The sequence below is a fragment of the Phoxinus phoxinus genome (genome assembly GCF_949152265.1).
Source record: "Phoxinus phoxinus genome assembly, chromosome: 11".
In the NCBI taxonomy this organism is placed as follows: Eukaryota; Metazoa; Chordata; class Actinopteri; order Cypriniformes; family Leuciscidae; genus Phoxinus; species Phoxinus phoxinus.
Genome location: NC_136886.1, coordinates 15002987 through 15022588, shown reverse-complemented (window position 1 = coordinate 15022588; position 19602 = coordinate 15002987). Strand labels below are relative to the sequence as shown.

At 35.9% G+C, this 19602-nt stretch overlaps 2 protein-coding genes across 5 annotated transcripts; one reads left to right on the top strand and one right to left on the bottom strand.

Moving 5' to 3' along the window:
* Positions 1-666: 666 nt before the first annotated feature.
* efcab7 (EF-hand calcium binding domain 7) lies at positions 667-10179 on the bottom strand. Its single transcript, XM_079628893.1, has 13 exons — positions 10048-10179; positions 9674-9885; positions 9438-9524; positions 8324-8519; positions 7119-7240; positions 5272-5413; positions 4989-5098; positions 3874-4034; positions 3601-3734; positions 2859-3007; positions 2014-2223; positions 1316-1423; positions 667-1118 (listed from the first exon to the last, which is right to left on the bottom strand). Exons 1-13 carry the CDS (start codon positions 10154-10156, stop codon positions 1038-1040), a joined length of 1821 nt encoding a protein of 606 aa, XP_079485019.1. The 5' UTR covers positions 10157-10179; the 3' UTR covers positions 667-1037.
* itgb3bp (integrin subunit beta 3 binding protein) lies at positions 10040-19513 on the top strand. 4 transcript variants are annotated; one of them, XM_079628895.1, is made up of 9 exons: positions 10040-10225; positions 11359-11395; positions 11600-11672; positions 11969-12041; positions 13314-13392; positions 13769-13856; positions 14031-14087; positions 17214-17262; positions 18684-19510. In XM_079628895.1, the coding sequence occupies exons 1-9, from the start codon at positions 10158-10160 to the stop codon at positions 18688-18690; spliced, it is 531 nt and encodes a 176-aa protein (XP_079485021.1). In that variant the 5' UTR covers positions 10040-10157; the 3' UTR covers positions 18691-19510. The 4 variants fall into 4 exon arrangements, with proteins under 4 accessions (XP_079485021.1, XP_079485022.1, XP_079485023.1 ...); XM_079628896.1 differs by having other exon boundaries at positions 10103-10225; positions 11972-12041; XM_079628897.1 differs by lacking the exon at positions 10040-10225 and adding an exon at positions 10533-10658 and having other exon boundaries at positions 18684-19513.
* Positions 19514-19602: the final 89 nt, after the last annotated feature.

Below are 19602 nucleotides of genomic sequence, written 5' to 3'. Positions count from 1 at the left end.
GTTATCATGATTTTGCAGGTTTCTTAAAAAGGTTAAAAGCCAAGATGGAAAAGTGTCTTGGACGCACAGAAACAGCTGTGGCTGTCACTTTTTTTATAAAATATTTTTAAACAAAAACCTATGAGCTCTAACAATATTAAATAACATATAGTCTACACACTCTGAATACAACGTTTAAAGAGAAGTGTACTTAATTGGTGATCGAGATGGAGAGAAAAGGAGTGCATTTTAAATACTCCTCACATGTCATGTGACCTTTAGTGTCTTGTTCTACAGTTACAGTAGAGAAAGTCAAAGGCCAAAATAATTGACTGAAAGTTATAAATAGAAGCTTAAATCTACACGCGGTGCTAAAGGTCAAGGGTGAATAAAACTTAGGTCTGTGTGTGTAACACTCTGGAATTTGGATTGTATGTTTGACTGCTAAAACTGGACTATGCTCACTGGCTCAATTCCAGGATCAAGCTTAAAAACTGAATTAGTGTATTTTATATTGCTTACTTTATGTTAAATTGCCACATTTTGTTTAAGAAACACAAACTGATATAACATGTAATGTGATTGGTGGGGTATGTTACATTCCATTATGAGGCATGGGGTAAATGTGCAACAACAAAAAAGAAAAAGAAATACATTACATACTAATAAATAAAACAATAAAATAATATAATTAAATACATTTTATAAATCAATCCATCTGAACAAACTATCCACACAAAAAAATATATGAACTTGATTATTATGTGTTATGATTTCAATAAATAAATGATAAATACATAACAATGATAAATACAAAACAAACAAACAAATTAAAAATATTTACTGAAAATAAATTTGCTTTATTTACAAAACGTTAACATCATGAATGTAACTCACTGACTACATAATTAATGCTTAATAATAATAATAACTTTTGAAACTATTCTAAAACTTGCATGTAATGGTCATTGTAACATGCAAACAAAATCATGTTATTTATTTTACAAGCACTACATGATTTGTTATATAATAATACATTCCTAACGTTACTGCAGCATTCACAAACTTGGTATGATGCTCTCAACGCAGTTGTAAGTCCACTCCTGTTGATCATTTGAAGCCATGACGTGCTGACACACCTGAACAGAGACAACAGAGCACAAGTGTTAAAATATTCAGCAAAATTGTCCATCTGAGTGTCTGTCAAATGTAACTATCCTCAATCAAGTTGCAGTTCTTTTATTAGTTCTATGGGAAATGGAGCATAAAATGCACCCCATCCTGAACCTACAAAATAAACTGGCCTATGTTTGTGAGTGAAAATGGTGTATCTCACCATTTTAGTCCTAGCAGGAACCTCCACGGCAAACATACTCATGCCTCTGCTGCTAACACAGTTCTTGCTTTGTTCATTGTTGATGTGCACCGTCACCTTCTGATTGGACTATAGCAAGAGTGAGAGTGATGGATACCCAAAATACAACAGGGAAAATCAGTGAAAAGAAATTACAGCAGTAATCATTTTATAATCATTCATTATAACTGCTTTTATTTTTGTATTAAATAAATGCAGTCTTGGTGAGCATTTCGACTTCTTCCAAAAACATAACAAAATCTTACAGCCACATAAACTTCTTAATAATGATAGTGTATATTTCAGATAATTAGTTCCACAATCTACGTATGTCAAAATGTCAAGTTTTCTTTGCAGTTCTGATTCCCTTCTCTCTGTTAAAAGTGTCTGTCAGCTGACTTTGCCTATATAATGGGAGATCAGGACATTGATATTCTACTCATGGCCAGTGTTCCTTTCTTTAAAGCATTCCAAACAACTAAAGGTTTAGTTACTTTGTGCTATTCTCAGTGAATGTTAAGTACAAGACATAGAAATGTGAGGCCTACACAGACATGTTTAAAGGGCTTTTTTAAATGAGAGATGGATGCCATGTATTCATTTTTTAATAATCCAAAGACTTATTTGGGTAAAAAAAAAAAACACACCAGCTAAGTGACATAAAACAATAACCAACCAACCTTATTGGCAATGACTGATGAAATTCTGCTCTCTCCTTTGTATGTATAAACCAAGACATTCTCTTGACCCTTCAGAGATCTAGCCTCTGCTTTTGATGTGATAGACCTCTGTACAGAAGAATTCAACATCTTGATCCCAGAATCCAAATGAACTGTCTGAAGAGTAGCCTTGACATCCTCACAGTAGACTTCAATGACAAATGGACAGGCCTGATGGGATGAAGAAAAGCTTAAAAATGTAAGGTGGCTATGAGTAAATTACACAAAAAGTGTTTATAAATAAAGGACATGTTCTCTATACCCTTGCAGTTTTTACTATTTGAAATGACAAGACTCTCTCATGGGCAATGTTGGTTATTTTTCAAATAACTGGTAAAGTAGTACATTACTTTTAAATTTACAACAAAATATCTGAGTTACTTTTCAAATACATAAGACAAGTTACTTTGTTTTGCCGTTTATTGACTGACACCTCTCCCGTCCCCATGTTGAGAGAAATCGGGAGTAATGCAGAGTTGTGCGCGCTGTGTAAACATCATGGACTAAATGTGAGCAGGCATTTACTCATCTCACAGGCACAAAAACAGATTCAGTATTCCTCAAAATGAATAAAAACAGTGAAATGCATACTTATTCATTTCACTTTTGGATTTTTAAGACAAACAAGCCCAGGTGACAAAAAGTAACGCAAAAGATTAAACTTACGACGCATTACTTTCCATTAAAAGTAACCAAGTAACACAATTGGTTACTTTTTTAGGGAGTAATGCAATATTGTAACACATTACTTTTAAAAGTAACTTTCCCCAACACTGCTCATAAGTAAAGCTCATAGACCTTTGTACCTCCACCATTTCCAAGCTTTGGTTGTAGCCCATGGCCTCCAACGTGAGCCACAAATCCCTGGGGTCACCCTCCCGATCATTCGCTTCCATCAGGTTGAGCTCTAGGAAGCCTTGTCTAGTTAACTCATCTTTCCTTGTGTCAAAGTTCTCTATAGGAGAGCACATACTGTTATTGAAATAATGCATATTATTGGATTGGATTGGACAGTACTTGTTCAAGATCTAGAAGCGTCATTTTAAAATAAAGAACATTTCTGAAGACTCAATCAATAATTTATCAGAGGAGCCAAGAAAATGTACTTGGCAATAATGATTCAAATGCATCATTAGATTTTGAGAGCATTAAAATCAAAATCAGGATTAAAAAAAAAAGTTAGTTATAGTCTTTTCTTCTCTATTGTGACGTATATTTGAGTGAAACAGCTTCTCAAACAAGAAAAACATGTAGGGCGGGACTTGATTTTGTCCATCGGGAATTGATTGGATCGTTGTGGATTGCTATTGCTGTGATGTCATGTGATTGACAGGTTGTCTCGCCCTTGTGCCCGAAAAACGTCATCAGGGAAGAGATGTTGTTGCAAGAAGAAGGGGAAGTTGTTTGATTAAAGATTGCACAGGCACATGATTTAAAAAAATGATGATGTGCATGGATAAATAATTAATAATATAAATACTGCATGAATGGTCAATTTTGATTTCATGGTGACTTTAAAAGCTCTGATCGATTATGTGTCCGCTTTACCTTTGCAGATGGCCCAGGCATCCTCATCACATTTCTCTCCACTGGTTCTCTGTTCAAAGAAGTTGTACTCCTCTAGGCTCAGCAGACCGCTGCCGTCCAAATCGATCACTTCAAAGATGTCAGACAATGCCGCCCTGAGGAACAAAACAGTACAGCATCTTTGCACACATGCTGTATATTATTTTCATAGATACATAACCTAAATTCAGTAATCAAACATTTAGTATTAAACATAAACTTGTATTGGGTCTCCCTATATTAGAATTGACTAACTTGAACTCTTTGGTGAGCTCCAGCTCTCCAGACTGCGTGCGGTTGACTAGCAGAGCAGGTTTAGTGGAGGTCTTCCTTGTACTTTTCATCAATCTGCAGCCGGTAGTGAAGGGCATGAGCAGATATGAACCGGCATTGAGCTCTCCTCGCCACACAAACTTCTGTTCATCAATCACACACAACATACATATTACTTACTTACTGTTGTACAATGTAAAAATTACAATTCCAATGAGGCAGGATTTCATGTTAACCTTTATATTGATCCAGGTTTCCATTTAGAATTTTGATTAATTTAATATGTACTGTTTATAAAGAATATACTTTATTATTTTAATATATTTCTTTGTAAATGAGATAAAAATTGTCTATATATAATATATATATATGGATAATTTATAGAATTTTTTGTAAACACATCAACAAAAATTCGTCCTTCATGAGGAGGTATTAACAATGTTTAAATATAAATGTTTTAACAAATATTCACATAATATGAAAGTAAAATCTAGCCTTTTGTGTTTATTCACGTTGCATTAATTTTCCGATGTCAGCTGACATAATGAATTATTAAAAAGTTATAGTTATAATTTGTGTACCCAAGTAATGTATCAACCCTGATAATGTAATATTTGTTAATATAACTCATAATGCCATCACCATGCATTTAGGAAGTGAAATCACTTTATTTAGTTTCAGAGGAACAATATCAAAATATCAATATTGTTACCATGATTTCAAATGACTGATCATTGAAAAATGTGTATATTTGCAAAAAAATATATCAGCATTAAAATCAACCCTTACTTTTCTGAAGGCATAATTACATCTGGACATCCATTAATATGAATTAGTTTAGCTTGAGATGGGACAATATATTGACACTTACACACATTATCTGTCTAATAGAATGGTTCATAATATAGAATGTTTCAAATATTAAATTATTAAAAGTCACAATATCAAACTTGAAAAGGCACTCATGTCATAGAAATACATTCTTATATTACAGTTGATAAGAAAACATGTCAAAATACTTTACATAATAGCAGATATTATAGTTTGATAATACAAATACTATCATATTTAGATAGGAAAGTGATGCATTTACTGACCTCCTTATCCCTTAACTCAGTAAAGCAAACCAAAGTTGAATCTTCTTTAGTCTTGTTCCCTGTCACCACATAGAGAGCTGTGTCCACACACATCCATGAGGAAGGCTTCTCTGTAGCGCGCACACACACACACACACACACACACACACACACACACACACACACACACACACACACACACACACACACACACACACACACACACACACATAGGTATTTTGAATAACTCAAAATCTGTAACTTCATTAACTTTGGTCTTTAACACTGTGTACAACATATTTACCAGGAATCGGGCTAAGATTGAGGGGCCGTATTGTCAGGTAGACACCGGTAGTCTCTGGGATATGCAGGCGATACTGGAGAGAAACAATCGTTCCATCTTCCTCCAGATAAAAACAGCCTCTCATAAGAGTATGATTCCAATCCTGGTGGAATAAGTGTTAACACAGTAAAATGAACTAAATAAAATCATTAGACAAACAGCAAACATTAAACAACTGTAGTATGATAATTTCATAAGAAATGTTCAGGGATGAAGTTGAAGGTACAACCACAGGGTGACGCTATTGTAACATCTTTGCTAAAACAAAGGCACTCAAAGACCTGAGTGGAACAAAACAAAGTCCACGATTTTTTTTACTATAGTGCAGAAAGATACATTTCAATGCAGACCATCAAAATTCATACTATACGCACTAATAATGTAATTAAAAGAAAAAGGGCCTGAGGAAACCCATAAATCCTTGTCTAAAGCAAGTCTTTTTGCTCTTTTAACTGCTGTTGTTCAGGTCCGGCTAAAATGTTACAGCAAATATACTCTAAATCATCAAGTAATCAAAAAATCGGAGTCAAACAGCCTCCTTTCTGACCCATCAGAGAGTAGTTTTGGGAAATAAACCTTGTCCTCAGGTGCCACAGAGGCCTTTTAATGTTTAGAATTGGTTTATGCTTCTTTTCCGAGTGCTAAAAACATGGTTCTGAAATGACACTTCTTCAACAAAAGCAATTTCCTCCCAGAATTTATGCTGGGTTGTGAAACGTGTTAAGGATCAAATCATAACACTTGGGTGGTTTGTCCACCCCGAATCAAAATGAAGAAAAGCGCCCGAGGCATGTGTCTACTTTAAAAGGCCCTGATGTAGTGTCCCAAGGAGATGGGTCACTCGGCCGGACTAATACACTGCCATGTCACCTCCCAGAAACCTCTGTAATTTAAAGTCTCGCGCACAGACCGCGAGCCACCATAAAAACACACCACCTGACCCTTTCCAATCCCTACACCCAATTATCAAGCTTCTGGCTCAGGTAATACAACAGGCTTGAACTGAGGCGATAGAACTTTCTTCACCCAAGAGCATCTGTTTTTTTCCAATCTCTTTGCTTTGACGAGCTTGGTCATTATTTTCCCGTGGTAAAGCAAACCAGCTGAGGTTAAAGTCAAAAAGAGTGCAAACAAAGGGAAGGAGATCAATAGCAGAGCTGCACTCACATCGACCAGGTGAAAATTTGCAACCAAAAAGCTTCGATACAACAAAAACACAGCAAATGTATAGCTGCCCGTAAGGCGCTTGAGTTTACACAAAGTTTAGATTGTACTGTAGGCAAAATTGAAGCTGATGATAGAGTAAAACAGATCACGTGTATGCAACAATTTATTACTAAATTGCTCATTCCATTATTACTCAGCTTTTATATTTTAGTTTTAAAATATTAGATTTTATGTTCAAATGTTTATTTTATTTTAAAATAATACACCGGTACTTGATTTATTACAATTTTAGGTTGTATATTTAAGAACTACTTTAATGTTTTTAATTCATTTTATTAATAAAAAGGTTATTTTTGTTTTAACATTTATTCAGCAGTTCAATATACACTGTAAAAAAAGGTTATTTCTACTTCAAAATTTTTACATTAATTTCAAGGTGTTATTGTCTGGTTCTTTATAATTGTTTGTGAAATTCACAAAAAAATTGTTGTGATCTTTATAGCAGTTGTTTAATAATAAAACATTTTTAAATGATATTTCGATTGCGTAATCTTATCCCAAACTTTACATCTCTTCTTCAGAGTTCTGTGAGAGATTTCAAGCAAAGTCCAAAAGAAACGTTCCTAAAACGCAGCAGGTACCTGTAGAGACTTGGGCTCTGCCAGTCTGCCACTCTTAGTGCTGCCAGTGCCCATGGTGATGGCCGTGGATAAAGATGACCGACGACTGCGAGCTGATGATGGTCTGGAGGAGGAGCGACTGTCTGTCATATGCAAACATAGAAACTATAAGCTGAATCCATTATAATGTGGATCTTTATTACAACAGCTGCATCACAAAGCAGTCCAAAAAAAAAGAAACACAATGTAGATAATAAAGAAAAAATTGCACATTTTAAAACAATGATTTGAATCACATCAAAGTCGACATTAAACGGAAGTTGCGATAGTCTTTTCATCCTTATTGTGATGTATATCCAATTGAAACGGCTCCTCAAATAATAAGAAAATGTAGGGCGGGACTTGATTTTATCCATCAGGATAAATTGATTGGATGATTGAGGTTTTCTATTGTTGTGATGTCATGTGATTGACAGGTTGTCCCGCCCTCGCACCGAAAAACACATCATCGGAGAAGAGAAGAGATGTCACTGAGAGAGGGAGGGGAAGTTACTTTGATTAAAGATTAAAAGGGCACATGAATTATATAATAAGGGCACAGATAACTAATTTATAATAAACTGCAATATTCTATCATAAAAACAAGAATTGTCCATTTAGATTTCATGGTGACTTTAAAGTTGAACAACACAAACAAAGCAAAATCCTCTGCTAAATCTTCACTAGCCCTGCACTTACTCATAATAATGACAAATGATTGCCTTAATAAAAAGGCTTTAAAAGTTCCTCCCCCACCCAAACCCTCTATTGAGTTCGCATTATGATGTATGGCACAAATCCAAATGAGTCCATTTCTCATCACACATGAGGGGGAATCAATAGCTAGACCATTAGTTACTAGGCTATACAACAGACCGCACTAAGAAGAATGAAAACAGAATTGTTGTTTGCTTTTGTGTGCATGCACATGTGCAATCTGGCCAGTATATAAGAGCTGAACAAACCTTCCCAGACTAAAATGTATGTTTGAGCTGTTAACTGAAAGCCACTTGTCATTGTCGTTGTCTAAAGATGAACACCAGTCATGTTTTAGTCAAAGGCATATTTATAAAAAGCAACTAAAATGTCCTAATTGAGATAAGGCCTAATCCTGGCTTAATCTAAACCCTGTCTGTGAAACCAGGGGTTAGTGAGTTTCTATATTTTGTGCAGACCCTGTATCATACCTTTCCTCTGTGTTGTTTCCAGCTCTGTTCGGGACTGTGTCGGTGCAGCTGAAAGCTCAGGCTGGGACTCTGAGCTCTGTGGAGGGTTTTCCAACTGGTTGCCAAAGTTCTGCCTCTTAAGTTTGGCATCAGCCTCAAGCTTCTCCAGTGCTGCGGTCTGACACTGGTCTGCTGTAGACCCGAGAAGCCTGCAAAACTAAACAGCAGCCTGACAGTCACACTTTACAGTAGGTGTCTTCAACTACCATGTACTTAGAAATCACTGAAAGGTACATTGTGCTTATTGGGTAAGTTTAGGGGACAGGTTTGGTGGTTTTGGTAGGTTTAACGGTGGGTAGGAGTAGGGGGTTACACCGTGTAATTATACATTTAAAGGTGCTCTAAGCAATGTCACGCATTTTTTAGGCCAAACATTTTTTTGTCACATACAGCAAATATCTCCTCACTATCCGCTAGCTGTCTGTCTCCTGAACACACTCTAAAAAAACGCGGTCTCTGTAGACACCCCAGGCTCCACAAACAGCAACAAAAGCAAACTGGACTAACCCGCACCACAACATAACAAACAGTGTTCCAGCCAATAACCGACAAGAAGGATTTGGGGGTGGGGTTTGGGGGGTTAGTGCGCGGATGAGGAGGAGGGAGGGTCTAGCTAGCCTCCGTTTTGTTTGGCAATGGTTCGAACGTCAACAAGAATTGACGTCACCCAGGATCGCTTAGAGAACCTTTAAGTACAGAGTAATAATAATGAACTACAATGTACTTATTATAGGGTACGGGTTAGGATGAGGGTTTGGTTTAGGGTTAATTGCTTATGTATGCATCATTTTTAGTTATTACTACAGTAACTAGCCTATTACTACAGTAACCATAACACTAAAATAAAGTGTTACCGAGTATGGTAACAGATATGAATTACATGCAGATATATATTCTTGAAATATACCAGGTTAAAATGTATGTGCACAATAAGTGCATTGTATCAAATTATTAATTCAAATGTTATAACATAGTAGTTAAAGATATTTAATATAAAGTGGGACCAGCCTGGCTAATTCAACTCAAATATACTATAATAATAAGTGTACTGCTGTGCAATGCTTGGAGATTGTACCTCTGCGTAGTCTAACTTTCCATCTTTGTTGACATCTGCTAAGGAAAAGATTTCATCCACTTCCTCAGGTGACATTTTTTCTCCAGACTAAAACAAACAAATTAAAATACAAACCTGAAATGATTACAACAGACACACAATAAAGCTGTGTCCCAATACATCCTTCGAAGGATGCAGCCGCGTCTGAATTGGGACACAGCTTATGTTTGTAAAGAGATAATTGATTTAACACTTACCGAAGTAAGGATTCTGCTGAGCTCATCATGTGAGATATATCCATCACAATTTACATCAAATTTCTTGAAAATTCTCATAAGCTCGTCTGGTTCTGCTGGTTTTTCCTTCTTAAGGATCTCAAAAAAGTCATAAAAATTCAGCTTCTTGGTTCCTGGGGGCCAATATTTGTCTAAAACTTTCTGTGATGGATTTCTACCTGCTTGCTGAAGAACTGAGACAAAACAGCAGAGATTAATCATATACACTGACCTTTAACCTAACCTAGTGATAATATTTTGTACTGACATAAGATATCACTAGAAACTCATTATACATTTTTTATATTTTCAAGCCGATATAAAGGTGTTGATGAGATGCATTGCATTATGCTCACCGGTGCACAGCTGATCTTTTGAAGTCATATTAACCAGGCTGGACTTGAACACAGAGAGATAAGCAGCCCTGCACGCCATATAAAACCTCTCTTCCTCTGAGCGCTGCATTATGAAAATATTGCCAACATGCAACCGGAATATCAAAGCATATTGTAATAATAGCTGTAAGCTAGAGAGGTGAGTCTGTAGGCTATTTTATGGTTGGTGATGTTGTTCACTATCGAGTCTAATTGCCATGGCTGCCGTGTGTAAACCTAAACAAACCCCTCCTCAACGGTGCGCAGTTTAAAAGAGATAAAGGAAACACATGCTTTTAATGCTTCTCATACAATGTTTATTAATTAGATATGCTGTGCAGTATTTGTGATATAAACTTAGCAGGTAAACTAATCGTTACTCTAATAATATTATATATCATTCTGTGCGGATATTCCGGTCAAATAGAGTTAGACACTATAAAATACTTATACAAGTATGTAGAAGCACAGATGAGTGTTTCCGGGGAACTAAATTGCTGCCGCACCGCGCCAAACTACAAATAAAAGCGCCAGTCTGTCTTATAACTTCAAGAAAGAGATATCGACTTCAAGAAGTAAATATTAAAAATGCCGTAAGTGTATAACATTCATTTGGATCACATATAACAACTGAAGTGGCGTATAATTGTGATCATGCTACTATCTTAACGGAAAAAGTACAGTGATAACATAAGATGGTACATTACTTTGCTATCATGGATGCTTGCCAAAATAATAACGATTAGCAGCTAACGTTGCCATATCTATGAACTGTGGTAATACTTTAAGACTACTATATAGCTAACATTTTACCAGTCCAATAAACAATTAATGGTAGTACCTAACTTTTTGAACGTGGTCCCCTCCACGCGAGATAAATACTGAAACATATTTTAAATGTTTCAGATTAAATTACATTTAATTACTTTTTTTTTTACAAATTAAATTACATTTTTAGATTTGAGAAAAACAATGTTCATGAAAAACTTTGTCTTCATATATACTGAATGCACACACATATGATAGATATTATTAAAAAATGAGACAATTTTTATCCATTTACTCCAATGTATGTGGGTAGGACGCTGTAATTCGTTACATTTTTGTGTACATTACGTTACATAAATGTAGTTATGCCTAATTCCCCCCAAAAAAATCCTAAATATGTTGCAGAGCTGAAGTGGTTAAGGATCATCCACATAAATGACCAAACCCCAAACTGTTAAGGCATTACGTAGAAATGCAAGAACAACAAATTAAGACTAAAGTTCTGCTGTCTATTTTCCCATACAGCGTGAAGAGAGCTCTTCATTTGCAAGACAAAGAAAACGTGAGTTTGCATACTACTATCTATCTACTATAGATTTAAGATAAAAAACGGCCTTTTCATTTAAATGTTTATTATTGTAACCCATTTTTGTACTTAATCATATGTTATGAAAGGAAAGTAATATTTTGCTTCTTAAAAGGACAACAAAAAATCTTTACCCAGGCGTTTTGAAGGATGTAAATGCTTAATTTTCTTCTATTTTAGAGCCCTGCTAAGAGGCATGCACCAAACAGGAACTATTCGCCTTTGACTGGAACTCGATTAACAAAACCTGCAGGTACTAGAAACCACAGTCCAGCTACTATGTCCTCTTAGTCCTACAAAAATCACATTTTGCCCCCCAGGAGTTTTCATTTTTATTTTTTTATTGTCAAGAGGGTATGTGTGTTCTTTTCGCTTTTGATAATCAGCACCAGATCCCCTGCTCATGTCATGTTGTTTCCAAAATCCTGTACAGTAGGGGTCTCTTGTAATCAAGTTATAATGCATTTAGATTAGCTGTCTGTGTAGCCATTAATAATATCTTTGCTCATGCCGATTTGATAAATTGGCTGACATTTAGTGCTTCATCAGCAGGTAATTCCAGAGCAGGTGGGAAGAAAACGAATCCCTCTCAAACAAAAGAGCCCATGACAGATGCTGAGAGGTAAGGATAAAGAAACGTTGATGATTTCTGTCATTTTAGTAATAATGTTTAAGATTTAAAGAAAAATTACAATAAAAAAAAAGAAAATGTAAAAATAACAACACACTTTATAATGTTTAATTAATGGCCCATGCTTTAATTTTTGAAAGTTAGAATGCTGTTGTTGAGTTACATTATTCAACTTTTTACTTGGTTATATTTGACAAAAACCAGAGTGCCATCAAAGTCTATTTTTATGAAGCTACTAACATTGGTATAACTGAAGCAGTGGAAATTTCTCCTCATTACTGGATATTTCCTTTGTCCCAGTTGGCTGATAGCCATTATGACTGATCAGAATTTAATGACAGGACATGGAGGGAGTTTCATCACCAGCCAAAAGCCTCGTTGATTTACATAGCACTAAAAATAGTTGGATAAGGAGAGTTTAAGAAAAGACCTATTTCCTCTCCAACGCATACTAACACAGAGCTCCGTGTGATCCATCAAGACAAGCATTAGTTTTGAATTTTATAGTGCAGTCATTTAAGAGGAAGCTAGTTAAATATATATAAAAACATCAATAAAGAGAGCGGGCTTATGATTCATTTAAGAATGTATTCATTTGGCGAGTCAAAGCTAAGAGAACTTCTCGTGCAAAATGTAGAAGAGATCTCGAGCGTGATTGGACGAGGGACCTTGTAAAAGATTTTGCAGACTCTTTAATATGTCCCCCAATATGTTTAAATGTGTATTAAAAATAAATGAATATCTTATTCTTAGTCAGCTTGTCCTCCCTTCAAAGATTTAGTAAGGAATATGAATATGATCCTATGTCCTTATCAAGCAAATATTCTGTAAGAATCTAATAATGTAATATATTTAATTTAAAATGTTGACATGCAGCACATGCCGAGCAATTCAAGAATAATAATTAAAAAATCTGATTAATACATATCGTATTAAAAATGAATGGTAACGCTTTACAATAAGGTCTCATTAGTTAATGTTAGTTAATACATTAACTGACGTTAACTAACAATGAGCAATACATTTGTTACAGTATTCATTAATCTATGTTAACATTAGTTAGCTCAGGTCCATTAAATAATATACAACTTTTGATTTTAATAATGTATTAGTAAATGTTGAAATTAGCATTAACTAAGATATAATAGATTCTTTAAAAAAAAAATGTGTGTAACTATTAACTAATGTTAACGCATTGAACTTTATTGTAAAATGTTACTAATTTGTTGCCGTTTTGTTTTTTGAATACCTTTTCCCCCTCAGACTTCTGTTCCTCAGGTCTAAGCTGAAAAAGTCTCTCAAGGATCTCATGAAATGCAGGCAACAGCTGGAAACATTATTGGTACGTGGATCGACTATAGTAGAAGACCACAGTGTATCATGTATTAGTGTATTTACTGAAGGGTTGTTTATAGACTGGCCAATTAGACTACTAAACTAAGACTAAATCAGGGTCTGAACCACCATAGACATTGAGGAGCATATCTGCCAATGTTTAAATCTTCATATCTGCCCATGTTTAAATTAGTGGTCAACTGATGTGCATTTTTATGTTTTTTTGTCTAAATTATTATGTTTGGTCCCTCAATCCTGAATATGTGGTATTGAGTTACTAGAGTTACTTTCGTGTGGTACTAGATTAACTGTGGTGCTAGCTACATTTAATGCATCTTATTGAGGTTGCACACAATTTTTTAAATACGAGTGTTTGTCTGTAGCCAATAGAGGGCAGTAGTGAGCTGAGGAGTCTCTTTCTTATGAGTCCTGCTGATCTACAAACTGAACTCAAGAGACATGAGAATCTGTGTGAGTCCTTTCTTTGACTTTTCTGCTGTATATGCATAAACCGCATAATGCAAATGCCTCGCGTCTCAAGGTCACTTTATAGACATTGTTTAAACATTTTATTTGCTTTTAAGAGTTGACATGACAAATTCTTGCTGCGCGTGAAACATAAAACCGATTTTTATTGCTTTCCAGCTGCTAAAGTTGCATCTTGCGCACATAGAGCAGACACAAACAAGGGTCATTTCCAAGGTGAGTGAATTTTTGGAATCAACTGAATGTTTAGAATTGAATTCAAAAGTTTATTTATCATTTAAAAGCATGAACGATAACACTTATCTTAAGTGGATATCCAAACTTAGTAATTCTGTCAGATCAGATAGCAGCCAGCACACAATTAGTTATGTTTCAAATCTTGAATGTTTCCCCATCACAACACACTCTTTGTTAGACTCTGACACAAGGATAAGTTACGTCCCGTATTGAATTGATTCATATTACTGTATGCTGATTGTGACTTTGTCTAAAAGAGCAAGAGAAAGAAAACATTTTGTGTTCCACTTATATGTGAGTCATGATTGATTTCAAGCACCGAAGTTCTGGATCTCGGTCACATGGGACCTTTGAATAGCCATTTACGAGATTTGGTTTGTTAATGCGTCGTGCTCATTGACATTTGCCCGATCTCTGCACAAATAAAAGGTTCTCTTTTTCTAAGAAAAATGTTTCATTTTCCTAACACAAACAAGCCAGAACTCCTCTTCATGGGACAGAATTAATTAGATTATTTCAAGCACACATTCAGCCCCCAGCAAAGCTGCACTTGTGATTCAATCGCACAATAGTGATTTGATGCAACACAATGGCTGGATTGTGATGAAGTTCAGCATGTTTTTAAGATAAGGTCGGCTGAAATTGTTTTAATTAGTCACACTCGAGGACCTTTGCGTATATGTTGCTTGTAGCTCGACACCAAAGGAATGTCACAATCTTGATCACATGGTGGAGCATGAAATTTATCAATGTAGAAAACAACAACAACAGTACAAGAGTGTTTTCACATTTACATCCCTAGACATACACTGACGATAAACAAATTATTTAAGCTTAGGAGTGTAATGTTTGATTGTGTGTCATAATGTGAAATTAGGACACATTGAACCAATTATTATATATTATATTCTATTATTTACCAAAAGTTACCAAAAATTATTTTTAAATTAGTACTTTTCAGCAAGGATGCATTAAACTGATCAAATGTGACAGTAAAGACATTTATATTTTGAAAAAGAGATTCCTCTTTTAAATAAATGCTGTTGTTTTGATTTAAGTAGCACAAATGTTTTCAAAATTGATAATAAATCACTTAATCAGCATATTAGAATGATTTCTGAAGGATCATGTGACACAAAAGACTGGAGTAATGGCTGTTGAAAATTCAACTTGGCATCACAGGAATAAATTACCTTTTTAAATATATTCGAATATATTATATTACTTTAAAAAATGTAATTTGTCATTTGTATTATGAAAGGCCTTTTTCTGTGTTGGAATTGTAAACTTGTGAATTAGATTGGTGTGACAAAATCGAATTACTTGACATGCAGTCACAAAAGATTGCGATTGTCCATGAAAACAAATATTTTCACTGAAACGCAGATAAATATGGACTGTTTCAGGAAGCAGTTTCAGTTATCAAACTGAACCACCCGAGTACGTCTACATTGTCCTGTACAAATAATGCGTTTCGTTCTCATTGCATTTTTAGTAGGATTTGTATAAGTTTGAAATTACCTAATTGAAGTTCCCTAAATAGTGTTTGAATATTTATCTACGTTCATATCTAGCCCAGGAGCAACATTTTGGAGCAACATTATTAAGCTTTAAATAAATGATACTGCAATGTAAGTAGTTGAAACTCTCTTGGGACACCATTAGATCCTGGCCCTGGATTTCATAGAGACACATCATTGCTATTAGAGTTCTCAAACACTCAGTGTCACTTGAGCCGTACAGGAGCCGGCGCGGATGACATATGAGGGCGAGGATATGACACTACTCGTGTAAAAGCAAGCTGAGCACCAGGCAGCGTGATACCGCCAAGACAGCTGAGAAAATCCACAAGGATATTTTAACTTTGACAGGCAAACCGCTGAATCCATGTCCCTAACGGAAGCCCCTTCCAACCCCCGGCAATCATCTAATGGCTTCCCAAAAACATAACCTTGTGCGAAAGGGCAACTCAACGAGCAAGATGTTTATGGCAAAACTGATAAAAGTTTTTCCCAAGCATTCTAGAGAGGCCACCCCTCCTAAACAATCAGACCGACTATACATTTTCTGGCTTATTCAGGCATTACCAAGTCCCGAGCTTCACGTTACATGTTGCTGATGAGCGCAAAATGGAAAAAGAGAGAGCGCAATAATTCTGAGGCAAGTTTGTCGCCTGGGCCGAGGGTATTGATTATTTCTGTGTGGCGAGAGATTTGGAAAATTCAATTAAAGGAGCTGAGCAAAGGATTCATAAATCGGCCCCTGCCTCCACCTCTTCTACGCCTATACGGAGACATTGTTATGTTCTAAATCAATGTTGCACTTCACAATATATTTTCTTTGGAGCATGAAAATAAATAACATTTAAACAGTTCTGCTTACCGCTGAAACAAATTTTATCTTCACCAAAGCCCTCTCCGTCATCACGCGGCGGCCTCCCGCACACATCAGCAGATGTAGTAACGGATTTTTATGGCAAGTTTTCCATAAGAAAATCCTATATGATATGAATTTTGCGATGACAAAATGAGAAGGAAGGGGACGGATCAGCAGCATAAAAATTGATCAGGCCGCAGATGGGGTCGAGCTGTGGGAGATTTGTAAGACAGCCTTAATAGACTGTATTAAAAATTCCTTAAAATGTAATAAAACAAATAGGTTTTTGGTTCTTGGCTGGGACGGGGTCACAGACCCTGCTAATACCACATCAATCCTGGGCTGCTGAAGGATAAATGGCGTCTGTTTGGGGAACATTTTAGCCTTTTTGATGGAAAACTCCATCACAATTAAAGGGCCGCTGTATATTAGAGGACTTTGGGTGGGGAGGGTGAAGTTAAGCAACTCTCAGCATGTGTTTTGGTCTCTAATATGAGCGCCGGTTATGTCCACACACGTCCTGCAGCAGTGTGAAATGCATTCAGAGGCATTTCAGGTCATTTGCATTTAGATCATCTAGCAGTGACAGCGGCAGCAGTCTACAAAACCTATGACTGATGGTATGATTTACCTGATAAGTTACATGTGCACATGTCTCATTCATGAATTCACTCTCACGCTCTTAAACTAGATAAAGTGTGTGTTAATCTATCCATGTGTCTTTTACAGGGTTGAAACAGACTGGCACCTCTTTTGAATTTCTTAAGGAAATCTTAAGGTATGTTTTTATTCTTTTTCTTCGAACCGTACCTGGGTTATCATAGTACTCACTGAAACTTTAAAAGCTCGTCGCATTGCACAGATTCCAAGCAATCCTACAATTTTACAGTAATTAGTAGTGTTTCTATAGAGTAGGGTGGGCTGTTTTGACTCGGCCTAACCTAGCAACCACCCAAAGCCCCCTAGCAACATGCTCACAGTCACTCAGAACACCTTAGCAAACGCATAGCAACATACTTGCAACCGGCTGAGATTTTCTCTCTTATATTCTTCATGTGATATCATGGGACAAGAGAGTTATTTCTACTTGCTTAATCTTAAACAAATTTGATCATTTTTGAGTCATTTGACAAATCTACTGAATAGGATATTTTCATGCATTTAAATGTATGTCTCTTTATTGACAAAAATTTGTGCTGTCAGATACATATACGTACACACGCATATATATATATATATGTATACACACACATATATTATGTATATTAATATTACGATTAATCGATTTGACAGCACTAATACAAATACATTTATTCTTCTGTTTTTATTATATTTTTCACCTTTAATTTAATTAATAAAATGAATTACATTCAAAATGTGTTTCTATATCAAATAAATGCTGTTCCTTTGAACATTTCTAATCATCAAAATTAATGTTTCTTGAGCACCAAATCAGCATATTATAATGATTTCTGAAGGAGCTTGTGACACTAGTAAAGGCTACTGAAATATGTCAAATATATTAAAATAGAAAATGTTTTTACAGTATTTTTGATCAAATAAATGCACCCTCAGTGAGCATGAGACTTCTTTCAAAAACATGAAAAAATCTATCATAAAACCTTTGAACAGTAGTGTAATTCTATCAATCCATTTAATCTCAGGCTTAAATATGAATGTAATATGCCAGAGATTTACAAAGACTTTTACACGCAATATGCTTTTGTTTCATGTAATTCTGTGAGCGGTTGCAAATGGAACGGTTCTTATTTTGGCAGAGCCGCAGCTTTCTGTCAGCGTGTTTGATGTACACTGAACGTCCTGTCAGTCTGAAAGCGTCGAGATGTCTGAGGAGGCTGTCAGTCTTTTCCGGCGTAGTCAAAATGAGACAGCGCCACCGACACCTTGCCATCCCATCTCAGACACATTTACATTCAATTCATTCTCTGAAAGGTTTCCCCCTCCTTTTCACCGGGAATCTGACAAAATGTTGATTCTACAATACACGGTGTGCTGCGTCTCTGCGAAAATAGTGTTCTTACCGCTGGCATACAGTCCCATTAGGGCTGATGCGGAGAGAAATGCATGCATACACACATATATATTTGAGAAAGCAACAAATATGTTGAAAAACTACACACGTGCAGATATACAGGAGGTAAGAGTATTCATTGTTGATCTGTCTCTTTATTTTGGCAGCCGCTGAGGGATCATTTCTCGATGTAGGACATGGGCGGCAGCTGGTGCCCCGCTCAAGGTGGATCACGTAACTCTCTCTTTATCACTTCTAGAGGCTGTCTGAAGGACAAAAGCTTAGGCTGACCTAACAAAACACACACTTGTCACACTTTGCATTGCTAGAGTCTGTTGAGATGAACAAGAACAGCATCTCAGAATTCTGCAATTTGGTCTGTTTGCCGTGGGCTGTTAAACTCACCGAGTTCAATATCTTTAACCAGGCACGGCATGCAAGATATGGTTATTTAATATTGGCACCATCCATTAAAATTGTATCACGCATCCTGCTTATTGTGGCTTGCTGTTTGTTTTACTGGATATTGTGTAAGACAGTCAAACATAAAGCGGTTCATTCTTTCCTGATCCTATGTGGCGGCTCCAGACCTCGCTCAGGCTGTAACACACTAGCCCCTTTGTGACCTGATAACATTTATAGTTGTAATGGATTTTTTTAATGGCCGTCATTAACTCGAACAAAGAGGGGTGAGAAAGATTGCTTGTACTTTTTTTCCCCTTGGTATTTCAGCTTTACAGCATTATGTTCTGATATGTCTGCTTCCATCATTTTTGTTTTACAGCTCATGAAGTTGAAGCATTTTAATGCGTAGCTTTAGTACTAGCCTCACGTCTTTAGTCACGGCCAAGATGATTCCACTGTGCTAATGAATATTTCTCTTCATTTACTACTAAAAGTCAATTATATTCATACTTTTTTGCTCAAGTTTGTTTATTTGATGAACTATTGTTTAGGACTGCATGATTAATCAGAATAAATGATTTTTTTATATATGATATGGCTCAGTGTGATTATCTAATCAGAAGCTGTGATTTAATGAAATGCATATATGGGGGTTTCTTAAATATTAGTATTGTACTTTTA